This window comes from Myotis myotis, unplaced genomic scaffold, assembly GCF_014108235.1.
Source record: "Myotis myotis isolate mMyoMyo1 unplaced genomic scaffold, mMyoMyo1.p scaffold_m19_p_7, whole genome shotgun sequence".
Lineage (NCBI taxonomy): Eukaryota > Metazoa > Chordata > Mammalia > Chiroptera > Vespertilionidae > Myotis > Myotis myotis.
The window spans coordinates 36,827,080-36,854,626 of NW_023416379.1; the positions used below are offsets into that span (position 1 = coordinate 36,827,080).

The following is a 27,547-nucleotide window of genomic DNA, read 5'->3' on the forward strand; positions in this document are numbered from 1 at the left end:
GGGACAGGTCCAGTGCGCAGGCGTGCATGCCTTGTGGGGGCGAGGCTGTAGTGACGCAAGGCAACCTGGGAGTTGTATTTTTTTGTGCTGCTGAAACTCAAGTGCTCCTGGGGCCGCCTGAACTACATTTCCCAAGAGCCTCCGCGACTTCGGGGCGGGAGGGCTGGTTTGTTAATGAGCTCGAGGAAGCCGCGGCGCGGCCCACCAGGTTCCAAAACAAGGAAATGAAGGGGGGAGGCGGGATTGGGGTTGTCTGCTGGAGCTGCCGCCACCGCCGCGGAGGAGGAGGAGGAGGTGGCTGCGGGGACCGCCGAGGAATCCCCTGCTGAAGGCGGCCCGCGGGGCGGCGGGTGTCGCGCGCGTGTGCGCGCGCCCGACTGGCGGCTGTTGGAGAAGTGGAGCGGCGGTCGCGGGGGGGAGGAGGAGGAGGGACTGAGCGGCGGCCCCCGCGTCCCGGTGCCTCTATGGGGGAAGCAGACAATGGATTATGATTTCAAGGCGAAGCTGGCGGCGGAGCGGGAGCGGGTGGAGGATTTGTTTGAGTACGAAGGGTGCAAAGTGGGACGCGGCACCTACGGGCACGTCTACAAGGCGAGGCGGAAAGATGGGTAAGAGCTGGGGCGGGGGAGTAGGCTGGCTCGGGTCCTCGCCCTGCCCGCCAGCGCGCGGGGTGGGTGGGTCGGAGCCCGGCCGTGCCCGAGGGGCGAGGCGGAGGTGGTCGCGGCGCCGCGTCCTGGGACGGACTCGGAGGGACGCGGGTTCTGCCCGCCCCCCCATCCTCCGTGCGGCCCCGTCGCGCCCCTCGAACTCTCGCGGCGCAGCTTGTTCGGGGGGCGTCGGCCCCGTCCGGGAGGGAGATTTCCGCGTGCGAGGAGCTGGCGGCGGGACGCGAGTTGGGGTCTGATCGGAGGTGGAGTTTGTGGGGTCTGAGCTCCTGGGGAGACGCGGAGGGCGGAGAGCTCCGCCGAGGAGTTGCCGCTCGGGCCCCGGGCTGGTGACGGTCGTTATGGAACTTCCAATCGGCTGGGCGCCTTCCGGGGGCGGCGGTTTGAAACCTCGCGGAGAGCGTCGGGCGGCCGAGCGCCGGCGTCCCAGACAGCCTGGCGGGTCCGACCCGCGGGGCACCGCCGCCGTGGGGCCGGCCAGCCCATGGCCCTTCAGCGCAGGTCCTCCGTCCCTGCCGGCTACCCGGCGGCTTCTCGACCCCTCCCCCGATGAGCTTTCTCCCGTCTGGGCTCTGCACCTTCCTTCGAATGTGGGGTCCCCCGAGAGCGGAGCCGCGTTTGGCCCGCGGAATGGAAGAGTTCGCCCAGTTCTCTGGTAACTCCTTCCCCCACCGTGGGTCCTCCGAGGTCCTCCGCGCCATCCTCGGCCACAGGACTGCGGGCCGGGGTTTTCGAGCCCCCGTGATCCAGAACGGAATGCGGAGCGATACAGATCCGGGCCGAACCTTTGTTTTCCTGGGGGCTGAGGGGGACCTGAAGGAACCCCTTAGGAAGCCCTTGCTGATTGTTCTCCGACTTAGGGGAAGGCGAGCTGGATAATGTCCCACTGAGGACGCCTCTCCCTGGTCCTGGAGGGCTTGGGCTGGCGCTGCGGGACAGGGGGGGACCCCACTACCTGCCTGCGAAGAGGAGGTTTACATCCATCCTCACCTCCTTGCCCATCCTGGCAGGAACTGCCCTGCCCCAGAACGAGAGCCTGCCCCCCCTTAGCCTTTGAGCATGGTCTCACTGTACGGGAGACATGCCTTGGGCTCTCGGCGGAACATGTCTCAATAAGCCATGTCAGTCACAGTGACATCAGTAAGTTTGAAGAGCTGCTTGTCGTTCTGTGCGCCTTGTTGTCCTCGGAATGGTGGATACATGGACTTTAGGTAGTGCGTAGGTGTGTGCTAATTTCATACAGGGAATGAAAAGGCACACGTTATAAGTTGCTTTATCATGAAACGTGAAAATTATAAGTTACTATATTATAGTAAATAATTTCTTCTCTTGTTATAACTGAATGGGCCCCATAGTATTCAGTTGTTTGTAAGCTTTTTTTTCTCTCTCTCCAGAATGCTTTTAGTTAATTGCCAGGTGTCTTTGAGGTACTGTAATTGACTTGTATTTTGTTTTTGGATTATCCACTTTACTTGTTACACCGTTGTTCTGGGGGAATCTACGTCTGATTGTCCTGATTGGACATTGACATTACAAAACAAACCAGATGTGCTGTTTTTCACACTCATGCTAACTTTGTAATATACTTGATCTGGAATTTTAAAAAATGTTTTTTTGATTTTTTTGTTGGTTAAAATAGCAGGCAACTTTTGAGAAAAGTTAAAAATTCCGCTTCTGAATTGTATTTGAATAGCATGGGCTACAACAAAAACAGATAATTTAATTCCTGCTTCTATTTCTTCTTTTAAAATATTTCCCTCCTCTAATAAAGTTTTTGAGTCGAATACACTTTTTTCTTGTGTGAAATTTGTTTGACTAGGATTAATGGAGATTCTTTAGTAAAGATCAGTTTGTGTATCTTCAAAATATTATGCTTTAAAAAAAACTTTCAGGATCTGAAAGCATTAGTTTTCCTTTTATTTTTTTTGAAAGCATTAGTTTTAATTACTATATTTCTTACATGTAAGAAAAGTCAAAGTAAAGGATTTCTTTCTTGGACCAAAGGTCTAGTTGAAATTTAAGCTACACTTCCACATCTCTTGTGGGTTATGTCAGGTTCATTTTGATGTTCATTGATACCAGCAGTTTGAAAGAAAAAATGTTTAGTGATGTTCTAAACCAGCGGTTCTCAACCTGTTGGTCGCGACCCCTTTGGGGGTCAAACGACCCTTTCACAGGGGTTGCCTAAGACCATCGGAAAAAACATACATAAATTACATATTGTTTTGTGATTAATCACTATGCTTTAATTATGTTCAATTGTAACAATGAAATTGGGGGTCACCACAACATGAGGAACTGTATTAAAGGGTCCCGGTATTAGGAAGGTTGAGAACCAATGTTATTATACGGATTTGCATAGTAAAGGATTTTATACTCTGATCATGGTAAATAACAGTTTAGCTCTTTCCAGAATTTATTTTGGTTAACTCAGAAAAACGTGTAATTCTATTTTAGAGAGCAAGAAAAATCACATGGATACCTTAAAGAGAAATTAGTGTATATGTAGTGTAGTATACTGTATAACCAGTAAATTGTTCAGGTCTTTAGAAGAACTAATGTAACATAAAACATAATTTGAAAAGCCTCTATTTATAGTTTAGTATTACAGTTTATAAAACCTTAGAATTTTATTTCCTTTGAAATGTACAACTTTAACTTAGACCATATTAATTATGCTACATAAATTTAGAACAGACTGCAAAATGCAAGATTTACATCTGAGTTTTTCACCTTTAAATTTTATTTGTTCCATCCAAAGAAAGAGAATCTTTTCACCCAACTTTTTTAAAAAAAATCAGGTTAAAAATTTATTCTTGAAGAGAAACAAGTTCAGAATATTTCTATATGTTTTAGTATGAGAAGAATTTGTGATACAGTTTTTCTTTTAACATTAGTAAAAAGCCACAATAGTTTATGGTTACAAATCTTGAGACCATATTTCTCAAGTTTGAAACACTTTTTGTTTTGATTGATAAAGGAATATTGTTAAAAAGTTCTTTGTCAGTAAGAGGTTCAGACAAACATGATTCCATAGGATAGTGTTATGTCTGAAAACTTGTACCCAACAATACTACTATTCAACTTTGCAGACATTCATTTAGTCTTTTGAACCACTCCAATAAAAGAATGCTCCTTTTTGGAGATGTTTTTGAAAGATACTTAGTAATTGAAAGTGAAATGGCTGACACAGAAGTCTTACAGAGTTAGGGTTTCAGATGAGTAGTTGATGACTGTATGTCTTAATGTATGCCATGAAACCTTCTACAAATAAATGTAGTAGGTAAATAATAGAATAGTGTTTGCCTGGTTTTGATGGATTTTTCACATTTGGTTGGTAGTTAAATAGATGATTGTGTTTGCATTTTTTTGGAGACCTGAAAATTAAAGACGTATCAGTATGATCATAGCATTTTAGAACTTGCAAGAGTTTCAGATCATCTTGTCTAATTTCCTCTTTTTACAAATGAGAAAATCAAAGCTTTTAGAAGTTAATTGTTATGCCCGCAGTCTCAGCAGAGACAACCTGAAGTCCAGATCTCTTGACTCTGAATTACTGCATTTCTAATGTCTTTTCCATCGTAATGCCATGGGAGGAGAAACAAAAAAAGGCCTTTAGTTTTGACAAACTTATTATATAAACTTTTTCCATGCAAAGGATACATCTATACCAAAGAATATGGAAAAGGGAAAATAATCACATATGAGGGACATTTTTAAAAAGTAGGCATGCTGGCCTCTGGATTCTATCACTGATTCTCTTCATCTGGTTTCTCTTCATCCTCACTGTCATTACTTTTGGTCATCTTCTGATTTGCACAGTAGCTGATTGGTCTCTGCCATTAGTCTTTCCTCACTGTTACCCAAGATCAAAGTTGCTGCCAGTGTCATTTTCGTACAAAATAAAATAAATCATGTCATATCTCTTATTGGAAAAACTGTACATTCTCTGTGTCTCATACAGTCACATCCAATCTTAATTCCTTAGTTTGGCATGTAAAAGTATTTGCATTCAGATCCTAAAGCCTTTAGTCTTCACAGTCTTTACACTGCCACCAGCTCCCTCTTTTTTTTCCAGTGTGTTCAAGCCGTATGCTTTTGTAGCATTGAACTACTCAGTTTTTAGGACTTGCTAAGTTTTTCATGTTTCATTTTCTTTTTTCTATATTGAAATTAGAGTGGTGTTGCTCTACCATTCCTCCCTCTCTCTTCCTCTTACCCCATAGACCTGGCAAACTCCTGTGTCTGCTCCAATTTAAATATTTTTTCTTTTAGAAGCCTCCCCTTATCCACCCAGTATACTCATTAGCTGTGCTTCTGTCCCTCTATTCTTATGTGTATAATAGCACTGTAAGTGATATTTATCTGACCCTTCAACTAATAGCTACAAATGTGTGATCACAGGGTTGGACACTTACTGCACTCTCAAAATTTGTATTTAATTTAAAAAATGCCCTGAATTGGTAAACATGAACCCCTAATTTTTTAGTAATAATTTTGAAAGCCTGAAATACAGTGATGTTGCATGAGATACATGGTTAAATATAAATACTTCTGTAGCACTAACAAGGTCTAGTGTAATTTTTGTTCTAAGAAATTATATGGTGCTTTTCAAGATAGTTGAAACAATAGATTGATAAGGAGCGTAGGTGAATTTTTTTGAATTACTAGGCATTTTTTGGTCTTTATGCCAGCTCTTCTAAAGGATCTAGACTGCAGTTATCTATCTTCTGTGCTTTTAGTACCTATTTTATAGAGATGCTTAGAAAATGTCAGTGTTCAAACATTTTAGGACTTTTTTGATATCATGGATATATTTTAAAAAGTTAAGTAGCACTTAGTGAATCAAGTAGGCATTGGTATATGTTTAATTGGTTCTTCATTTATGCATTACAAGCCTTCAAAACTTTATTTTTGAGGCCCAGAGGAAATATTCTTTTCTTTTTTTTTTAAAATATATTTTATTGATTTTTTACAGAGAGGAAGGGAGAGAGATAGAGAGTTAGAAACATCGATGAGAGAGAAACATCGATCAGCCGCCTCCTGCACATCTCCTACTGGGGATGTGCCCGCAACCCAGGTACATGCCCTTGACCGGAATCGAACCTGGGACCTTTCAGTCCGCAGGCCGACGCTCTATCCACTGAGCCAAACCAGTTTCGGCGGAAATATTCTTTTCAATGAAATTGGGCAGTGGTTGACAAATTTTTGTAAAGAGGCTGATGCTGCATATTTTAGGCTTTGTGGGCCATACTTTCTATGTTGCAATTACTTGAATCTGCTATTGTAGTGCCAACTTATCAACAGATTATATATAAGCAAATACAAATTAGAATGGCTGTGTTTTGTAAGTAAAACTTAATTTACAAAAACAGGTGATGGGTTGGATTTGGCCCTGCAGACTAGTTTGCCAATCCTTTGATTAGAGCAGTGATGTTATTATTTCTGCAGTGATGAGAACACATTTGTGCTGTCCAATATGGTAGCCACTAGTCACATGTGGCTCAAGAGACATGATTAGTGTGCCTGAGAAAGTGGCTGGTAGCAATAATATTGGAATGCACAGGTTTAGAGTTTTTGCAATGAGTGATTTAGCAACACATAATTCTCAAATCCATGGAGTGACCTTTTAATAAAAATGTGTAAATAACGGTGAGGACAAATGAAATAGGAAAGATGCCTTTCAAGTTATAGGTGAAAATTTGAGGCTGAAATTGTTTGATAAAGCAAACCGATATTGGAACTGGAAAACTCAGTTTGTGAGTGGAATCAAGGGTATCTGATTACTTTTTCAAAAAACATTTTGTAAGAAAACAAAAAAAGAATGCATAATAAATGCATGTGCACAAAAAGATATAATGTAATGTAGTCTTCCCTTTACCTTTTCTCCTTTCTAGAAGCAACTGGTTTTTTCTTTTTAGAGAGGTTTTCTTGGGGGCTGTGTGTTTGATGATAAATGGTAGTACACGTTTTTCTCTCTAGTTTTTTAACCTTAAATATAGCTGGAAGATTATTATGTATCTTATGTACTGCAGTGCCTAGTTCCTCTTAATAGTTTCATTGTATTCTGTTGAATTTGTTCTTCTTGATGGGCATTTAGGTCGTCTCCAGTCTTTTGCTAGTATAACACTGCAGTGAATATCCTAGTAGGTACAGTATTTTGTGTGTATTAGTATAACTGTAAATTAAATTCCTAGAAGTTGTTTACCCTTGGAAGTAATGGCTTGAAATGATTTGCTTAATATGGTGCTGTATGAAATAAAAATTTTCAAAGACTAGAGACAGGGAGCTGAGAATAAAGAAGAGAAATGTTATGGCTTTAAAAATAATTATTAGTACATAAAAATGAGTTCTAAATCATTAGTTTGCTGTAGGAAGTGAAAGTTACTGGTTTAGCAGCATGGGAAAGGTATTTCTCTGAGTTTTCGATAGGCAAAAAGTAGACAGACTTATGGGGAGGTGTTTTTTTTTAACGCTTACCAGAGGATATTTTTTCCATTGCTATTTAGAGAGAGTGGGAAGGAGGGGAGGAAGGAAGAGAGAGAGAGAGAGAGCAACTGACAGACATGGATGTGAGAGAGACACATTGATTGATTGCCCTCCCCCCTCCCCCCCCCCCAAAAAAAAAAAAGCAGGGCAGGGGATTGAACCTGCAACCCAGGTATGTGCCCTTGACTGGGAATCAACCTTGGGCAGGCCAATGGGCAGGGAAGATTTTTGATGAATTAAGAATTTTTACTTTAGTGTACTATATTTTTGAACTGGATATGCTGGATAAAGAAATTAATATGTTAAATTGTGTATTAGTTTTGTAAAATGCTCAAGTAGTGCAGTGAAATTTAAGTATCAATGTAGAAGACTTAGGCAGTACATTAGAATTTGAAGTTTTCTTGGTGGTAAATGAATAGAGTCAGAGTATTTGGCTAATGTTTTTAAAGATCAACTTGTTCCTTATCTTGTCATGTTGTGACTGTGTGATGTTAGTGCTGCTTTTGGATTCCAAAACAAATGAACACGACACTTGCTTTTCAGAGAGCATTTAAATCTTTTTAAGTACTAGTGTGACTGTGTCTTTAAAATCAGGTAGTTTTTTTGGTCTAGAACCATAAAGAGGTAGCTGACAAAGCTATTTAAAGATTTTTGACCATTTATAAATAGCTGATGGTCCAGCAGTTCCTGTAATAGCTGTTTTGAGCATGCATTGTGCAGGATAAAAGAAAGTCTCAAGAGAGACGACAGGATGTAATTCAGGATACAAGTGTGCAGCAGTAGTTTTGAGGGTTTGAGTTCTTATCCAGAAGTCGGTGATTGATCAAAGAGAAATAAAAACCTGTGAAATCCTCAAATAATTGCTATTCTTTTAAAATGTTGTGAATTTCTAATATATGAAGTCTTTCTGAAGGAAAAACACACCCTCCCTATAGAGGCTTTAACCTGTTATGCATTTTCTATTTAAAAATATTATTTCAGTGAGGCTTTGTGGTTGATGATCTGTTACCAAGATGAATGTGATTAGCAGATAGCTTGGATTACCAAATAACGCCAGCTACCCTAGTTTTTTTCTGTGACCACAGACCAGCAGTGGGCAAACTACTGCCCGCGGGCCGGATCCGGCCTGTTTGAAATGAATAAAACTAAAAAAAAAAAAAGACCGTACCCTTTTATGTAATGATGTTTACTTTGAATTTATATGAGTTCACACAAACACTCCATCCATGCTTTTGTTCCGGTCCTCCGGTCCAGTTTAAGAACCCATTGTGGCCCTCGAGTCAAAAAGTTTGCCCACCCCTGCCACAGACCAAAACCTGTCATGGCAAACTGTTTGGCAAATATTTGTAGATATTTACATTAGGACAGAAAGGTAAGTCCATGGCTGTTAAAAACAATAAGGCAAAATTTTGGCCTTGTAGGTGGGTTAATTGCCTCTTTCTGTAGAAAGTTATAATTTTTGTTGTGATTGTTCAATAAGCTCACCCGTAAAAGTACCAAGCAGTTTGAGGCACAAAGTATGCTACTTTTTACAAAAGCTTGTTTCTTCTTCCCCTTTTCCTTTTGCAATGTAATTATTATAGTTTCATTTTAAGAGTTAAACACTGAGTGAAACCTATCGTTTTGGATTTAGATGCAAATTAAAAAAAATTGACCTTCCTTCTGAAAAGTTATACATTGTAGAGCAAAAAGTTATACATTGTAGGTTTACAGTTGTTCATATGGAAAATAATACAGTAATTAAAAAATAATAATACAAGAATAAATTTTGCATTTCATTTATTCATAACTGTAAACCTACTTTTGCCCCACTCTGTGTGTAATGTGAGCTTGTGTAACTTAGAAAGTCAGAGTTCTGTTAACTAATTTCTCAGCAACTTTTTGATTTTTATAGCATATTTGTATCAAAATAGAAATGTTTTTATGCTATTAAATTTTGTCAGATAATAGTAGCACATGATTTAAAAAAACTCCAACAGTACAATTGTACCTACAAGTAAAAGCTTTCTTATTGTCCACTCCCAAGCCTCCTTCACTTCTCAAAGGAAACTAGTGTTAACTGTTTGTGTTTAAAGTTTTGCTGGTGCTTACCATTATAATTTTTTTTTCTTTAATATGGAACGCTTCACGAATTTGCGTGTCATCCTTGCGCAGGGGCCATGCTAATCTTCTCTGTATCGTTCCAATTTTAGTATATGTGCTGCCGAAGCGAGCACCTAACATTATAATTTTAAAGTATTCTATATAATAAAACCCTATGCCCTGACTGGTTTGGCTCAGTGGATAGAGTGTCGGCCTGTGGACTCAAGGGTCCCAGGTTCGATTCTGGTCAAGGGCATGTACCTTGGCTGCGGGCACATCCCCAGTAGGAGGCGTGCAGGAGGCAGCTGATTGATGTTTCTCTCTCATTGATGTTTCTAACTCTCTATCCCTCTCCCTTCCTCTCTGTAAAAAATCAATAAAATATATTAAAAAAAAAACCCTAATATGCAAATCGACCGAATGGCAGAACTGCACTGACCACCAGGCGGCAAAAGCTCAGTGCAGGAGTTGCCCCCTGGTGGTCAGTGCGCTCCCACAGGGGGACCACCGCTCAGCCAGAAGCCAGGCTCACGGCTGGCCCAGCGGTGGTGGCGGGAGCCTCTCCTGCCTCCGCTGCAGGTGGGTGGTAAGGAGCAAGGGATCTGGGACTGCGAGAGGGTGCAGGCCGGGCTGAGAGCCCCCCCCACCCCCCGGCCCCCAGTGCACAAAATTTTGTGCACTGGGCCTCTAGTATACATATAATTCTGTTTCTTGATTTATCCACTTTAGGCAGTTTCTGTTGACTTTACATTAGAAAAGCTGAGCAATTTTGTGAATTCTCACTACTTTCTATTTTCCCATCTCAACCTTGAAATTTCTTTCTTTAATATATTTTATTGATTTTTTTACAGAGAGGGATAGAGAGCTAGAAACACTGATGAGAGAGAAACATCGATCAGCTGCCTCCTGTACACCTCCTACTGGGGATGTGCCCGCAACCAAGGTACATGCCCTTGACTGGAATCGAACCTGGGACCCTTGAGTCCGCAGCTGATGCTCCATACACTGAGCCAAACCGGTTTGGGCTCAACCTTGAAATTTCTTACCTTTTTTTTTTTTTTTTTTAACTTTTTATGGTGAATACATTTATGACTTTAAATTATAAACTTAAATTTCTTTTTCTTAATTTACCAGGATATTATATGGACCTTCCTGATATGAATGTTAAAGAAAGTAACACATTTCTCTTACTCTTTTTTTCTCTGTCTCCCAGTTTTTAAAGTGTAATTTTTATAGCATCCTGGTTTATTCATTGCTTTTTGTCTATGGGTTGATTCTAAAAAGTGAATATTGGAAACTGTTCAACAGTCTTAAAATATTATGATTATGAAATGTATTTATTGCTGAATGAATTAGGGTATTGAGACCCTTATAGAAGGAAGTGTAATCTTGCGTGTTAAATAAGTGCTTTTTGAAATAATCTAGGTTTTAAGGCCTAATGGAAGTCTTCTGGGCATACTCAGCTAATAGTATTTCTTAATATCCCATGTGTGGTTTTTGTTGGATTCTTTTTTTTTTAAAAAATATATGTATATTTTTAGTAGCTTTTTCATATAGGATGTGTAGATTTTCTGAGTTCTTGCATGTAGTTTGTCCTCATACTTGATTGATAGTTTGGCTGAATATAGAATTCTATATTAAGAATATTTTTTTTCTCAGAACCCAAAACTATTGCTCTATGTCTTCTGGCATATTTTGTTGGTCATGGGATGTTTTTTTTTTATTAGAAGCTTGCTTGCTTCTCTGCAATCACTTAGGTCTTACAGAAATAAAAATAAAATAGCCCTAGTCAGTTTGGCTCAGTGGATAGGGCGTCAGCGACATTGATTCCAGTCAAGGGCATGTACCTCAGTTGTAGGCTCGATTCCAAGTCCCCGTCTGGGTACATGTGGGAGGCAAACAATCAATGTGTCTCTCTCACATTGATGTTTCTCTGTCTCTGTCTCTCCTCCTCCCTTCCATTCCCTCTAAAAATCAATGGAAAGATATCCTCAGGTGATGATTAACAACAACAAAATAAAATAAAATCTTCACACCTGATTTTCCAGGATGCACATCTTCCTGTGTAGGCCAGTCTCCTCTCAATTTTGTGAGTTAAGTCAACATTACGTGTTCCTCTTTTCCATATATTTTTGCTTGTTAGTGTATTTCTTCTTTTTTAAAGTATATTTTTATTGATTTCAGAGAAAAGGAGAGAGGGAGAGAGAGAAATATCAATGATGATAGCTAATCATTGATTAGCTGCCTCCTGCACACCCCCTACTGGGGATTGATCTCACAACCCAGGCATGAGCCCTTGACTGGAATCAAACCTGGGACCTTTTAGTCCACAGGCTGACGCTCTATCCACTGAGCCAAACCAGCTGGCGCTGTTGGTGTATTTCTTGAGCTGTTTTCATATTATTTTTTTCCTTTATGTGAAATGGTTTTGTTTTTTTTAAAACTTGGGACTACCAAGTTGTAAAGAGGTAGACTATTCAGCTAAGTTGAGAAGGGTGAATTGATAAGCTTGTATTTGTTTTTATAAGTAAATTAATCTGGGGTAAGAGTTGCTTTTTTATTTTTAGGAGTTAGTACTTGACCACTGGTTTGATACATCTCTGTTTTGGGTGACATGTTTCAACAGCAGGCCTGCTATTTTTCTCCATGACTAACTATGTAAGTGCTTATACTGTAATGGAATAAATTGCTTTTCTACATATAAAAAAAGATTGGGCTTTGAAATTGTATTATCTAGGTTCATAATCCCAGCTATACCACTTATTAGCTGTGTGACTTGGGCAAATTAACTCTGTGTCTTAGTTTCCTCATCTGTGAAATGGGGATAATAGTGGTACTTACCTGATAGGATTGGTGTGAGGATTACATAACATGTGAAGTGCTTGCAACCAGTGTGTGGCAGATAACAAACACTGCTATTTATCTTTTTACACTTTGTATTTCTATAGGATAAATTCCTATTAGGGTAAGAGTGTTTAAGACACCAAGTTTCTGTCTTAAAAAGTTGTTCCTTTTGCACTAAAAATGGCATAACAACTTTTTAGTTATATCATTGTTATGATTGTGTCCAAGCTCTCTTTCAATGATCTATTTCTATATTTATCTAAATTCTTGAGAAGTCAAAAGATTCATGTATAAAATTGTAAAATTTTTAACTTTTGATTATAAAAACTTTCTAACATACAGAGAAGTTTATAGACTTAGTCCTATGATCACCTGTATATCCATTGTCTAGATCGGGAGTTAGCAAAAAATTTTTTCTGTAAAGGGCCAGTAAATAGTTTAGGTTTTGAAGGCCATGTGGTCCCTGTCACAACTACTCTTAATTCTATAGTTGTAGGAGAAAGCAGCCATAGACAACAGGCAAATGAATGGACATTGGCAGTGTTCTAATAAAAGTTTATTTACAAAAACAGGCATGGTGGGATTTAGCCTGGGCTGTAGTTTTCCATCCCAGAGTCTGATTAAGCAGTTAACAGATAGCTACATTTGATTTTCTGTAAATATATTTGCATATACATCATACACACACACACACACACACACACACAAGAGGCCCGGTGCACAAAAATTTGTGCACTCGGGAGGGTCCCTCAGACCGGCCTGTGCCCTCTCACAGTCTGGGACCCTTCGGGGAATGACCACCTGCTGGCTTAGGCCCGCTCCCTGAGGGATTGGGCCTAAGCTGGCAGTCAGACATCCCTCTGGCAGCCCAGGAGCCCTTGGGGGATGTCCACTTGCCAGCAGGGAGCAGTCCTAGCTGCAGTCGGACATCGTTAGCGCTGGTGAGGAGGCGGGAGAGGCTCCTGCCACCACCGCTGTACTGGCAGCCGTCAGCCTGGCTTGTGGCTGAGCAGAGCTCCCCCTGTGGGAGCACACTGACCACCAGGGGGCAGCTCCTGCATTGAGCGTCTGCCCCCTGGTGGTCAGTGTGTGTCATAGTGACCAGTCATTTCCAGTCGTTCAGCTGTTAGGGTCAATTTGCATATTACCCTTTTATTATATAGGATACCACTTGAAAGTAAGATGCAATCATTATGGCACTATACCCTTTAATATTTCAGTATGCATCTCCTAAAAATAAACACATTCTCTTGCATAACTATAACACCATTATTACAGCAAAGAACATTATAATTTTCTTTTTTTTAATGGAACCAAGATTATATAATGTAGCACAAAAAAAGTATGAAAATCCTTAGGTTTGCTTCTCAATCATTGTAACGTATTGAATTGTCTTTATCCCCATCCTCTTTTACTATATTTTTATTGATTTTTTTTCTGTAGGTAGAAGTCTGGATTGGTAATGCTGTTTGCTTATTTCATTTGACCCAATTACACAATCAACAAAGGAGTGGTTTTGATTTTTTTCCCATGTGTTTGGTTTATATTTTTAAAAATTTGGGTTATATTTCTTTTTTTTAAAATATATTTTTACTGATTTCAGAGAGGAAGGGGGAGGGAGGGAGGGAGAGAGAGAGAAACAGAGAGAGAGAGAGAGAGAGAGAGAAAGAAGAGAGATATGAGATGATGTGAGAGGAAATCATTGATCGGCTGCCTGAACAGGAATTGAACCATGACTTTTTGGATTATAGATTGAATTGACACTCAACCACTGAGCCACGCCAGCTGGGCTGGGTTATATTTCTGTGTTTTATATGATACTAGAGGCCCGGTGCACAAAAATTTGTGCACTGGCGGGGGGGGGGACTTGGTCCCTCAGCCCCACTTGTGCCCTCTCACAGTCTGGGACCCCTCGGGATATAATGACCTGCTGGCTTAGGCCCGCTCCTGGGTGGCAGAGGGCAGGGTGGATCGGGAGGTTGCGATGCCACCCCCAGTCACGTTCAGGGTAGGGCCGATTGGGGGGTTGGGGCGCCACCCCCTGTCTCGCACAGAGCAGGGCAGATCAGGGGAATGGGGAGCTGCCCCCTATCACTCACAGAGCAGGGCCCATCAGGGGGGTTGGGGCTTCGTACCCTGTCACACACAGAGCAGGGCCTATCAGGGGGTTGGGGATCTCTGTCATGCGGAGTAGGGCCGATAGGGGAGTTGGGGCACCGCCCCCTGTCACACACACAGCAGGGCGGATCAGGGGGTTGGGGCACTCCCCCCTGTCACATTCAGGGCAGGGCCGATGGGGAAGTTGGGCTTCACCCTGTCACACACAGAGCAGGGCCCATGCGGGGGTTGGGGCGCCGCACCGTCACACACACAGCAGGGTCGATCAGGGGTTTGGGGAGCTCCCCCCTATCAGGCACAGAGCAGGGCCGATCAGGGGGTTGGGGCGCCTTCCCCTGTCATGAACAGAGCAGGGCGGATAGGGAGGTTGTGGCCCAGCCCCCGTCACACACAGAGCTCCAGGGCGATCGGAGGTTTGGGCGCTGCCCCCTGTCACGCTGCTCCAGGGGCCAGGAGGCCTCACAGCTCCACTGATCTCAGTGCCGGGAGGCCTCGCGGCTCCGCTGATCCCAGGGCGTGAGGCCTCGTGGCTCTCCTGATCCCAGGTTCGGGAGGCCTTGCGGCTCCGCTGATCCCGGTGCTGGGAGGCATATTACCCTTTTACTATAAAGGATAGAGGCCTGGTGCACGGGTGGGGGCCGGCTGGTTTGCCTTGAAGGGTGTCCCGGATCAGGGTGGGGGTTCCCACTGGGGTGGCTGGCCAGCCTGGATGAGGGGATGATGGCTGTTAGCAGCTGGTCACACCCCCTTCAGGGTGGGGGTCCCCACTGGGGTGCCTGGCCTTTCTGGGTGAGGGGCTGAGGGCCGTTTTCAGGCTGGCGGGCAACTGAAGCTCCCAATCTCTCCTTTTTTTCTTTTTCTTTTTAATTCTGGGATTTATTTACCTCTTATGGCTGTCACTGGAACTGAGAGCTGGCTTTAGCTCTAAGGCTCGGCTCCAGCTCTGAGATCTCGGCTGCTGAAAGCAGGTATCTGGTTTGTTTGGCTTCTATAATTGAAACACTGTTGCAACTCCAGGTCCGCCGGCTGGCTGAAAGCATGGGGTTTGTTTAGCTTCTATATTTGCAACATTGTTTCTTAGAGTGCAAGCTCAGAGCCCAGCAGAGGCAGGCGGGGAACCTTGGCCTCCTCCTTCACTGGAGCAAGCAAGCCTCCTGTTCGCTTCAGCTGCCTGGCTGCCGGCCGCCATCTTGTTTGGCAGTTAATTTGCATATCGCCCTGATTAGCCAATGGGAAGCGTGTTGGAGGTACGGTTAATTACCATGTTTGTCTATTATTAGATAGGATGAAATAGAGTTATGTATGATTCATAATAAAAAAGAGATCTCATTAAGTTGCATATAGTCTATAATTTACATTGGATTGTTCTTTTTACATAGTAGAAAAAAACTAAAGGAAGGTAAAGCCAATTATGTGCTTTTAAAGTGGCCAACTTCTGGATTTTTATACTAAAAGGAGGGAAAATAGCATAGACATTCTTACTATTTTCAAAGTTAACTTAATTATGCTTTTACTTGATAAAAAGATTTATAACACTTCAGACTAAACTATTCCACTCTGTGACAAGTTGTGCTGTAAATTTATCCAGGGTCCTTGCCCTATTTTCCTCTACTCTTCCATCTCCTTCCCAAATTTAGCACTTTGCATTTTGCCTCCTGCCATATCATCCCTTAGGCAAAGGATGCAAAGCATCAACTTATTTTATCCTTTTTTTTTTTTTAATTTTATCCTTTTAAAAGCATCAGTTTCCTTGATTAGGAGGAAAAAATTTAGTTTGTTGGTATAACTGTGGGACTATAGGTTACAGTGGCATACTGCAAGATGAGGTATTTTGGTGCACCTTTCCTCCTCCCCCCACCCCTACACATTGCCTTTGCCTTTCTCTTTCCTAAACTCCAAGGGCCCTTCTTTTGTTTCTATAACTTGTTTCCTGGGCCCATGCAGCCCAGTTGGCTCACTTCTACTACCTCTGTAACTTTTTAAATAAACTTTATCTTATAAATTTGAACAAAAAGAAGAACTGGTGTATATTTATTCTTTATTCTTCTTAGATTAATGACTTACTATAACTATTAGTGGAAGGCAGGTTAATTATTAGGGACAGACTCAAGGTGTATCTCTGTTCTACACAAGGGAAACAAAATGTATAAAATTATGATATAAAGAAATGCACAGCAAGTAATTCAGGATGGATAGAGTAAGTAGTTAAGGTGGAGGTTGGCAGTACATTTGAGAAAGACTGAGTATGATCATTGCATGCCTGGCTAAAGAATTTGGACTGTAATCTGATGGGGAAGTGGAGTATAGTAACAGATTCTAAATGGAATGGAGTCCCAATAGTTCGTAAAGTGGAAATAATAAACTTTTTTTTTTTAATGTAAAAGGAGCACATAACAGAAATAACCACTGCTAACAGTTTGGTGTGTAGCCTCATAGAGGGGACTGTCATAATCAGTTTTGCAGCATTGTGGGTAGTGAAGAGGACAAGAGGAGGGTGAGAATGGAAGCAGGAAGGCTATTGGAGAGGTCCAGGTGAGAAGTGGAGGACCTGTTTCTTAGCGGCAGCTGTGGGAGTAGAAAAGGAGGAAGGCTAGGATGAAAAGTTCAAGGAATATTTAGGAGAAAGATAGGATTCAATGACTACTTGGATGAGTGGGGTGAAGGACACCCCAGAAAAGAGGCCTGGATGGTAGTTGAGATGATTTCCCGGAAGCTGGGACCAAATTGTAGGCTCATTTGAGATAGATAGTGCTGGGAAAATTGCTAAATTAGTAATATGATAAAAACATCTCTAAAGAGCTGGTTGCCATTTAGCTCTGATGACAACTCTAGGCTCTTTTGGTAAACTGCCTTTTTGCTTTGCTTCTTGAGCTTCCTCGCCTACACAGTAACCCAAATTCCTTAGCCTGGCACTCTGTATTTCCTCTATTTCTTAGTTAACTTTCAAATTGTTAATTTAAGTCAAATGCACTGATTTAAATTTTTGCAAAATATAACATTCTGTGATTTTTAATACCTTTTTTTATTTGCTATTCAGTATAAATCTGAGAGATGATGAAGTTCTCATTGAACAACTTCTGGTTGTAATGAGAGGTTAAGAGACGTGCCTGATGTCACACAGCTATTAGGTGATTTAGCTGGAACTTGAACTCAAGCCACCTGACTTTGGGGCCAATGTTTAATAATAGTATATTTCTTTCTTGACATACCATCATGTGCTAAGATAATGCTTTGCTCCTTCTTTCCTAATTTGATGATATTTTCAAGGATTTCTAAATATTACATAAAGATTATCTGCCCCTCTTAAATTTAAGAGCTACTAAAAATTATCTGATTTCTTTTCTTATATACCAGCTGTATTTTGTAACCTTTTATTTCTGTCATCAGAAAACAAAGAGATGAAATCAGAAATCTAAATATTTTACCTGATTAAATCCTTCATTTTTTACATGAATGTGTCCTGAAAAGCTTTTCAAGTTTCATACTTATATGTATTTTATAATATTGGGACAAGGTAGATTTTCCTTATACTGCTCAGCATATGTAGTATACCTTGCTCATTTCAACAGTATTGTCAGACTTAAATTAAATCTTGGCATTAGACTGTCTTTACAGTTCTACTTTTCCCTTTTCCCCTCTGCTTTTGTCCATTTCCAGGTCTTTTTCTAATTGTTTTTCTCTTATATTCCCAACACTCTCGGGTCCTAAGAATGTACCTTGAGTTGTAGGTAACTTTCATTTTGTGAAGTATATTTTTCCATTTAATTTCTTTTATATTTCTCATATATGTATCACCTCCTTCATATACTTGTAAAAATTAAATTGTTACTTTCAGCATATATGAATTTATACATAGTTGGTCTGTTAGCATTTCTCATAGTGTAAATCACTTCTGTTGGTGAGAATATAAATTAGTTAAGGCTCAACTCCCCCCCTCCCCCATATAATTAGCTGCATAATATATAATGAACTCTGAAAATTATCAACATATTGTTGATTTGCTCATTGTCAAAGCTAAAATCTGATTTCCTTGGCAGATATGTAGACTTGTGATAGTCATTTGGCATTTTATGTTTTGGGCAGTGTAACTTTAAATCTACATAAACTTCTCTGCCTTTTGCCTCTGCTGTGTTCATAGATTCCAGGAGGGCTTCGTGTATGGACCTCAAGCGTTGGAGGTTGCAGACTTTTCAGCAGAAGGTAAAGCAGAGTGTTTGCCTTCTGGTGTCATTGTGTGTGTGTGCTGGGGTGGGTATGTGACAGGTGAACTTTTCATAAATGTCATCATAAAATAATTTAGAATGATTCATTAGGTAATTCACTTTCACAAAAATTAAAACCAAGTTAATACTTATATAATTTTATTCTGTATTACTAAATTCTATTAAAGAAAGGAAAACTTCCTCTCTGCTGTTAACTAAAGAGTAAGAGTGATTAAAAAAAGATAATGTTAGTGTAATTTGTAGTAAATACTATCTAACTTTCTCAGACCTAACTTCACTATGATTTCTTCCTGGGAAGTTGTCCAAATTATTATTCATATGTTGTATTCTTCCCTGCTGCTCCTTTTGCTGAAAGATTGCTTCACAATATATAGAAAGGCAGCCTAGTGTATGACTCATTACTGGAGGATAGACATTCTTGCTATAGGTCCCATGTGCCAAAAATGTTAATTTCCAATATGCTAATTACCTCTCTCTTCAGAACTTGTTAATACGCTCTTTCTCAAGTTAGTTCTTGTATCAGTAGAGAAACAAACACATCCCACATACTTGTAAAATATGTTTTTATAGAAACCTTCTTAATGAGTTACTTTTTAAGAAAATAATGTGACATAATGCTTCTTTGGGTAATGTTTCTTTGATTTTTTTTAAAAAAAGAAATATTTTCCCATTTATGTGCCAAATAATATAGATACCGCTTTCTGTGAATTTATGAAACCATTTATGAACTTATTTCAGGTGATACCTGAATAGTTTTTTTTTTTTTAAAGATCTATAGTAGTTAACAAAGTTGTAATCTTAGACATAAAGTTAATAATATGCCTAGTTGTTAGATTCTGAATGGGAATTAAAGGAATGTTTTCTTATTTTTTCTGGAAATTATATCTGTTTTGATATCAAGTAAATGGCTGTAGATTATACCTTATATTCAAGATGTGAACCTTATGTGAAGTTAGGATAGTACATATTTATTAAATTTATACTATGTGCCCCAAGCAAGACCACTCCATTTTATTACCAACCCTGTTTCACTATTTCTTTTCCTTTCCTCCTATTAAGAGAAGGTACTTTTTAAATTAGAGGGAATAGATGATTTTTAGGTATTTATTGAGGTTAGCTACAATTTTACCTCTTAAGCCGTTTCTCCTTTCTATTACTTTTTTCAGTAGCCATTTCGAGGATATTTACCAATAATAGATTGAAAGTAATTTCTTGAAAGGCCTTTTTATATTTCACTTTCAGGCTAGTTGGTTGTTTTCACCACTGTTGAATTATTCAGTGTTATATTTGTTTAGCTAATATAGTGTGGTGTATTTTGTTGCCAGTTGAGAATCTCAATTGATAATTCTAATCAATAGCATAAAGATATATAAAGTACTGCCCATATTAAGTCATAGGAAGACTGCTCTCCAGGTCCTCATCTCCCTACTTCTATAAGAAAGATTGATGAAATGAATGGTTTAAAAGTATAAAAAACATACAATGGACTTTATTTTTTAGAGCAGTTTTAGGTTTGAGTGGAAGTGCAGAGCCCTTGCCCCTCTCCCATCTCCCTATGATTAATATCTTGCTTTAGTGTGGCACATTTGCTACAATTGATGAGCTAATATTGTTACATATTAATTAACTAAGATCCATAGTTTACCTTAAGGTTCACTCTTAGTGTTGCATATTTTGTGGGTTTGACAAATGTACAATGACATGTACCCATCATAACAACATACAGAATAGCTTTTTTTTTTTTTTTTTTAAATATTTTTATTAATTGCAGAGAGGAAGGGAGAGGGAGAGAGAAGAGAGAGATAGAAACATCAATGATGAGAATCACTGATCAGCTGCCTCCTGCACGCCGCCTACTGGGGATAGAGCCTGCAACCAGGGCATGTGCCCTTGACCGGAATCAAACCCAGGACTCTTCAGTCCCCAGGCCAATGCTCTATCCACTGAGCCAAGTCGGCTAGGGCCTTACAGAATAGCTTTATTGCCCTAAACATACACTGTGCTCCACCCATTGATCCCAGGCTCCCTCCTGACAACCACTAATCTCTCTCTGTCTCTATAGTTTTTTTACAGCTTTTCCACAATGTCATAGTTGTAATCATGTAGCCTTTTCAGATTAGCTTCTTTCATCTACACTAATAAAAGACAAAGATGCTAATTCACCATACTTTCGCTATGCCCAAGCCATGCTCACCAGCCAATCAGAGTGACTATATGCAAATTAACCCAACCAAGATGGTGGCCGGCAGCCATGGAGCTGGAGCAAGCAGGAGGCTTGGTTGCCCCGGCGATGGAGGAAGCCAAGCTTCCCGCCTGCTCTGGCTGGCTGTGGCCTCCACAAAAGGCAACAAAGTTTCAATTATAGAAGCTAAATAAATCCCAGATACCTGCTTCCAGCCAGCCTCCACTGGGAGCTTGGGTGGCTGGGGGCTGTGGTCAGCCTGCAAACAGCCATCAGCCCCTCACCCAGGATGGCCACACCCTCATGGGGTGAGGGTCCCTGCTGGGGGGCTTGGCCAACCTGCAAAGAGCCATCAGCCCCTCACCCAGACTGGCCAGGCACCCCAGTGGGGACCCCCACCCTGAAGGGGCTGTGAGCAGCCTGCAAACAGCCATCAGCCCCTCACCCAGGCTGGCCAAGCACCCCAGCAGGGACCCCCACCCTGAAGGGGCTGTGGCCAGCCTGCAAACAGCCATCAGCCACTCACCCAGGCTGGCCAGGCACCCCAGCGGGACCCCCCACCCTGATCCGAGACACCATTCAGGGAAAACCAGCCGGCCCCCACCCGTGCACCAGGCCTCTATCCTATATAATAAAAGGGTAATATGCAAATTGACCCTAACAGCAGAATGACTGGGAATCACTTGTCACTATGACACACATTGACCACCAGGGGGCAGCTGCTCAATGCAGGAGCTGCCCCCTGGTGGTCAGTGTGCTCCCACAGGGGGAGCTCTGCTCAGCCACAAGCCAGGCTGACGGCTGCCAGTACAGCGGTGGTGGCGGGAGCCTCTCCCGCCTCCTCACCAGCGCTAACGATGTCCGACTGCAGCTAGGACTGCTCCCCGCTGGCAAGTGGACATCCCCCAAGGGCTCCTGGGCTGCCAGAGGGATGTCTGACTGCCAGCTTAGGCCTAATCCCTCAGGGAGCGGGCCTAAGCCAGCAGGTGGTCATTCCCCGAGGGGTCCCAGACTGTGAGAGGGCACAGGCCGGTCTGAGGGACCCTCCCGAGTGCACAGATTTTTGTGCACCAGGCCTCTAGTTTTGTAATGAGTATTTAAGGTTCCTCCATGCCTTTTCATAGCTTGATAGCTCATTTCTTTTTAGCACTGAATAACATTCCATGGTTATTATCTATTCACCTACTCAAGGATATCTTGGTTGTTCCAAGTTTTGGCAATTATGAATAAAGCTGCTATAAATATTTGTGTGCAGATTTTGTGTGGATATAAGTTTTCAATTCATTTGAGTAAATACCAAGGAGTGTAATTGCTGGATTGTATGGTAAGAGTATGTTTAGTTTTATAAGAAACTGCCAAACTTTCTTCCAAAGTGACTTACTTTTTTGCATTCCCACCAGCAGTGAATGAGTTTTCTTATTGCTCCATATCCTCCTCAGCATTTGATGTTGGCAGTGTCCTGGATTGTGGCCGTTCAAGTAGATGTGTATGGTGTCTCATTGTTTAATTTGTAACCCTCTAATGACATGATGTTGAATATCTTTTCCTCTGCATGTCATCTGCATATCTTTAGTGAGATATCTCTTCAGATCTTTTGCCCACTTATTTTGTTTTATTTTTTCCATCACCATTTCTCCCCCCCTATATTATCCATTTTTAAATTGGGTCTTTTGTCTTATTGTTGAGTTTTAACAATATTAAATCAAGTATTTTGGATGCAGGTCCTTTAACATATATATGTTTTGCAAATATTTTCTCCCAATTTATGGCTTTTTTTTTTTCTTAAAAGCGTCTTTTTGCAGAGATTCTTTTATAAATTTTATTTTTCAGTTACAGTTTACATTCAGTATTATTTTGCATTTCTTTCAGGCACACAGCACAGTGGCTAGGCAATCATACACTCCACAGTGTGTTCCCCAACACTTCCAGCACCCACCTGGCACCACACATAGTCACTTCAGTACCATTGACTATATTCTCTATGCTGTACCTTATGTCCCTGTGATTGTTTGTAACTACCAATTTGTATTTCTTAATCCCTTCACTTTTTTCATCCAGCTCCTCAACCCCTCTCCCCTCTAGCAACCATCAGTCTGTTCTCTGTGTCTATGAGTCTGTTTCAATTTTGTTTGGGGTAAATTGCTCTGAAAATTTCAATTAAATCCATCCGGTCCAGTGTGTCATTTAAGACTGCTATTTCCTTTTTGATCTGTCTGGAAGATCTATCCATTGATGTCAATGGAGTGTTAAAATCCCCTACTATGACGGTATTACTGTCTCTCTCTTCCTTCGTGTCCATCAAGATTGCTTTATATATTTAGGTGCTCCTATGTTGGATGCATAAATATTTATAAAAGTTATATCCCCTTGTTGGATTGATCCCTTTATCATTATGTAATGTTCTTCTTTGTCTATTGTATCCTTTGTTGTATTTTGTCTGTCCATACCATTACTTTCAGTTTGTGTGTGTCTTTCATTCTTAAGTGGGTCTCTTGTAGACAGCATATATATGGGTGTTGTTTTCTTTTCCATTTACTAGTAGCAACCCTTTGCCCTTTTTTTTCGTAATCCGCATCCAAGGATATGTTTCTACTGATGTTTTAGAGAGAGAGGAAGTGGGGGGTGTGGGGGAGAGAAACATTAGTTGGTTGCCTCTAGCACACGCCCTGACCAGGAATCGAACCCACAACCCAGGATGTGCCCTGACCAGGAATTGAACCTGGAACCTTTTGGTGCACTGAATGACGTTCCAACCAACTGAGCCACCTGGCAGGGCTAGCCTATGTCTTTTGATTGGAACATTTAATTCATTTACCTTTATTTAAAAAAAAAAAAAAAAAAATATATATATATATATATATATATCTTTATTGATTTCAGAGAGGAAGAGGGAGGGAGAGACAGGAAGATCAATGATGAGAGAGAATCATCGATTGGCTGCCTTCCACAAGCCTCCCACCACGGGGGATCGAGCATGTGCCCTGACCAGGAATCAAACCATAACCTCCTGGTTCATATATCACTGCTCAACCACTGAGCTACACCGGCCAAGCTAATTCATTTACCTTTAAAGTGATTATTGATAGGTATATGTTATATACTGTTATTATATTCCTTATAATTATGTTTTCTTTTTACTTTTCTTCTTAAAGAAGTCCCTTTTAACATTTCTTGTAACACTGGTTTGGTGGTATTATTGCCTGGGAAGTTGTATGCTTCTCCTTCAGTTTTTGTTTTTCCTCCTTCACTTTTAAATTATAGCCTTTCTGGGTCTTGTCTTAGTTGTAGCTCCTTGCTTTTTATCCCTTTAAATATTTTATGCCAATCCCTTCTGTCCTGAAATATTTCTGTTGAGAAATCAGCTGGCAGTCTTATGGGAGCTCCCTTGTAGGTAACTAACTGTTTTTCTCTTGCTACTTTTAAGATTCTCTTTTTGTCTTTAACCTTTGCCATCTTAATTATGATGTGTCTTGCTCTCTATGCTTCCTGGTCTTGTGCGTCTTTTTCCTTGACAAGTGTAGGGAAGTTTTCAGTCATTATTTCTTCAAATAGGTTCTCAGTTCCTTGCTCTCTTTCCCTTCTGATACCCCAGTGATGCAGAAGTTGTTATGCTTGATGTTATTCCAGAGGTCCTTGAAACTATTCCTATTTTTTTAAACATTTTTTCTTTTTTCTGCTCTGATAGCATTTTCTCTTACTCTGTCTTCCAAATTGCTGATTTGATCCTCTGCTTCATCTAACCTGCTGTTGATTCATTCTAATGTGTTCTTCTTTATAGATCTTGGCTTTTTCATTTCTGATTAGTGCTTTTTTATGGTTCTGTGTCCTCTTTTTTGCTTACTATCTCTTTGTGGAGGTTCTCACTGAGTTCATCTATTCTTCCCCTAAGTTCCTTGAGCATCCTTATAACCATAGATTGCTTACCTCCATTTCATTTAGTTCTTTTTCTGGAGATTTTTTCCTAATCTTTCATTTGGGGCATCTTTCTTTGTCTCACCATTTTGGCCGCCTCTCCATATTTGTTTCTGTGTGTTAGGTAGATCTGCTATGTCTCCCAGTCTTGGTAGGATGGTCTTTTGTAGTGGGTGTCTTACAGGGCCAGTGGTGCAATCTCCCTGATCACTTGATGTAGGTGCTCTAGGAATGTTCCTGTGTGGGTATGGGAGCTCTCCTGTTGTAGTTGAGCCTTGATTACTCTTGGCCCATCTGTGGGTGATGTTGACCTTCAGGCTGGCTGACTATGAGGATGGACCCTATAACAGTGTATGAGCTGCTGTGCGGGGGGTTGACCCAAAATAGTGGAATTTGCCCCAGCAGTGTCTGGTGCCTGCTGAGATCTCCCTTTGGGTGTGCCATTTGTGGTGCCAATTAAGTCATGTTCTGATGTGGTCTGAAGTTTGCCCTGTGGTGTTTTGGTTCTGGGGCCTCTTGGGAGGGACTTTGGTGCAGATTATTGTCAGATGCCGCCTGTGACTAGCTCTGGCTACTTGTTTGGAGCTACAAAGTGACCCACAGTTTGTGGTTGCCTCTGCTGGTCCTGGGTGCACCTGAGGGGGCCAAGCTGCATACCAAGGCTGGCTTCCACCACATTGAGTCCAGGGACAGGTCAGCAAAAAGCCCAAGGCACCTCGAGATCTGCCACCGTCTGTTGGTTGCCTGTTAGGCTTAGTCACTGGAATAGACTCTGGCAGTAAATATAGAAATTGTATAAGGTAGGTTTTCAGCGAGTCACCAGGTAGGGGCCAGTGGTGTTCACCAGTTTGATACAGATTTAAACTGTATGCCAATGATGTGTGTAGGCCACTCTGCAAAAGTTTCATTGTACACCAAGGCCAGCCAGTACCCGCCTGGGGTCTGTGGACCAACCTTTGTGATGGAGTGGGGTCTTAAGGAGTTGGCAGGGTGAGGCCAGCCGACTTAGTTTAACACAGATCAAGATTGACTTTTTAATATTAAAGTTGTATTCTACAACCTTACTATAATCGTTTTCTTGTTCTAGGAGTTTCTTGTTGATTAGTTGGGATTTTCTCCAAAGACAATCACATCATTTGTGAACAAAAACAGTTTTCCCTCCCTTCTCAATTGGCATACTTATTTCCTTTTCTTATTTTATTGTATTAGCTAGGACTTCTGGTATGAGATTGAATAGGAGTGGTGACAGCAGACATTTGCCTGATCTGAGTGGAGAAACCATCTCGTTTCTCTTTATGAAGTATGATAATCTTGATAGATTATTCTAATCAGTAGTATAAAAGATGTAAAGTAGTACTCTTATGTCAGAGGAGGACTCCTCTCTTCCCAGTCCCTTCCCCTCACCTAAACTTCTGTGAGACAGGTAGGATTAAATTGATGGTGATAAAAATATTTTAAATTATGGGATTCAGGCAGTTTTCATATAAAGCCTTATATTTAGTTACTATGCACATGACTAAGTTCCTCTATACTCTTGTGAACTCCAGTAGGGCAAACACTGCATATACACCTCAGTATCTTATTGCAACCCTCGTAGTGTTCAAGATGAAATAGGCATAAGTATATATTGAAAAACTAATTCTAGACTCACACTGTTAACCTCTATTTTATTAGAAAAGGCAGATAACCAGTAATATCAGCCTTCTAATTAATGAATTGACCAAATATTTGATTATTAGTTGTGACGTCTATAAAGACATACATGATAATGATAGAAACTTATTATCCATATTAGAGGCCCGGTGCATGAAATTTGTGCATGAGGGGAAGGTACCCTCAGCCTGGCCTGCACTCTCTCCAATCCGGGACCCCTCGGGGCATGTCCGACTGCCAGTTTAGGCCCTGCGGGATTGGGCCTAAACTGGCAGTCAGACATTCCTCTCACAATCCAGGACCGCTGGCTCCTAACCGCTCGCCTGCCTGCCTGCCTGATTGCCCCTAATGTCCTCCCCTGCTGGCCTGATCGCCCCTAACCGCTTCTGCCTTGGCCCCTGCCACCGTGGCTTTGTCTGGAATGATGTCCGGTCTAATTAGCATATTGCCCTTTTTTTTTAGTACAGATAGGAAATGTGAGTTTCAAATTTCATGTTCAAATTTTTTGCTGATTATCTGTTAAAAAGTCATTTTCTTGTGTCCCTTCATGAATGTTCTAATTGAAGTATCTAGTCACAGATTTCTTTTGTACTCCTTTAAGAAAAGTTTATAGTTTTGATGTAGGAACTGACATTGAGCATGAAGTGGGTGCTGACACTGTGCTAGGTAACTTAGTTATGTGATCTCATTTATCATTAAAACGATTGTGCTGTGTTAGTATTATTATTCCCAATTTGCGGATGCAGAAACTGGTAACGTGGGTATAAGTAACTTATTAGCTCTGTGACTTAGTATAATAGGTGTATGATTCTATGCCCCAGGCTCTTTAAAGCACGCACTACAGAAAAGTTACCATACAAAGTGGTATAGGATGAATGTCATGTATATAGTATAGAGATGTGCTTGGAGAATGAGAAGAGAGGTTTGGCCTTAGGCTAGAGTGTTCATAAATTTCTGGAAGCTTGACATTGTCTGATGGATAGGAAGGAAGGGAGGGAGGGAGGGAGGGAGAGAGGAGAAAAAGGGTACAATTTGAGAGATCAGGGACATCATTCAGTGTGGAAAAGACTGAGAGCCAAAACAGCAAGTATTTTGTGATTTGACAGTATAATATAAAACTATAATAAAATTTATACCATAGTAATAAAATGCTATAGAACAAAGTTTGTTTTTTATTTTAAATGAGTACCTCCTCCTCTGTTTTCCCCTTAAAATAATTTGCTATTAGGTATTGAGCATGAGAGAGTAGATCACTGAATCATTATGTAACTCCTATATTATCAGTTGTCTGCTGGGTTAGAGCAATTAGTGCAACAAGTACAGAGGGAGCGAAAGCCCAGAGAAGAAAATGGAAGATCAAAGGATCTTAATAAAAGAAT

General features: G+C 41.1%; 1 protein-coding gene and 1 non-coding gene across 12 annotated transcripts in view; one reads left to right on the forward strand and one right to left on the reverse strand.

Annotated features, from left to right (window-relative positions):
* The first annotated feature begins 263 nt into the window (after positions 1 to 263).
* The window catches only part of CDK19 (cyclin dependent kinase 19), a 112,391-nt gene continuing 85,107 nt past the window's right edge, over positions 264 to 27,547 (forward strand). Inside the window, exons 1-3 of one of the 11 annotated variants that reach the window (XM_036316481.1) lie at positions 10,129 to 10,179; positions 11,804 to 11,894; positions 18,337 to 18,398. In XM_036316481.1, coding sequence (XP_036172374.1) covers positions 11,883 to 11,894; positions 18,337 to 18,398 — 74 coding nt within the window. In that variant the 5' untranslated portion in view covers positions 10,129 to 10,179; positions 11,804 to 11,882. Of the gene's footprint in view, positions 609 to 10,098; positions 10,180 to 10,299; positions 10,410 to 11,803; positions 11,895 to 15,394; positions 15,446 to 18,336; positions 18,399 to 22,003; positions 22,090 to 27,547 lie in introns of those variants that run through there. The other 10 variants (XM_036316480.1, XM_036316484.1, XM_036316483.1 and 7 more) reach the window with 10 other exon arrangements.
* On the reverse strand, positions 9,264 to 9,370 carry LOC118660934. The gene has a single exon (XR_004969098.1). It is a non-coding gene; the product is annotated as a U6 spliceosomal RNA (small nuclear RNA).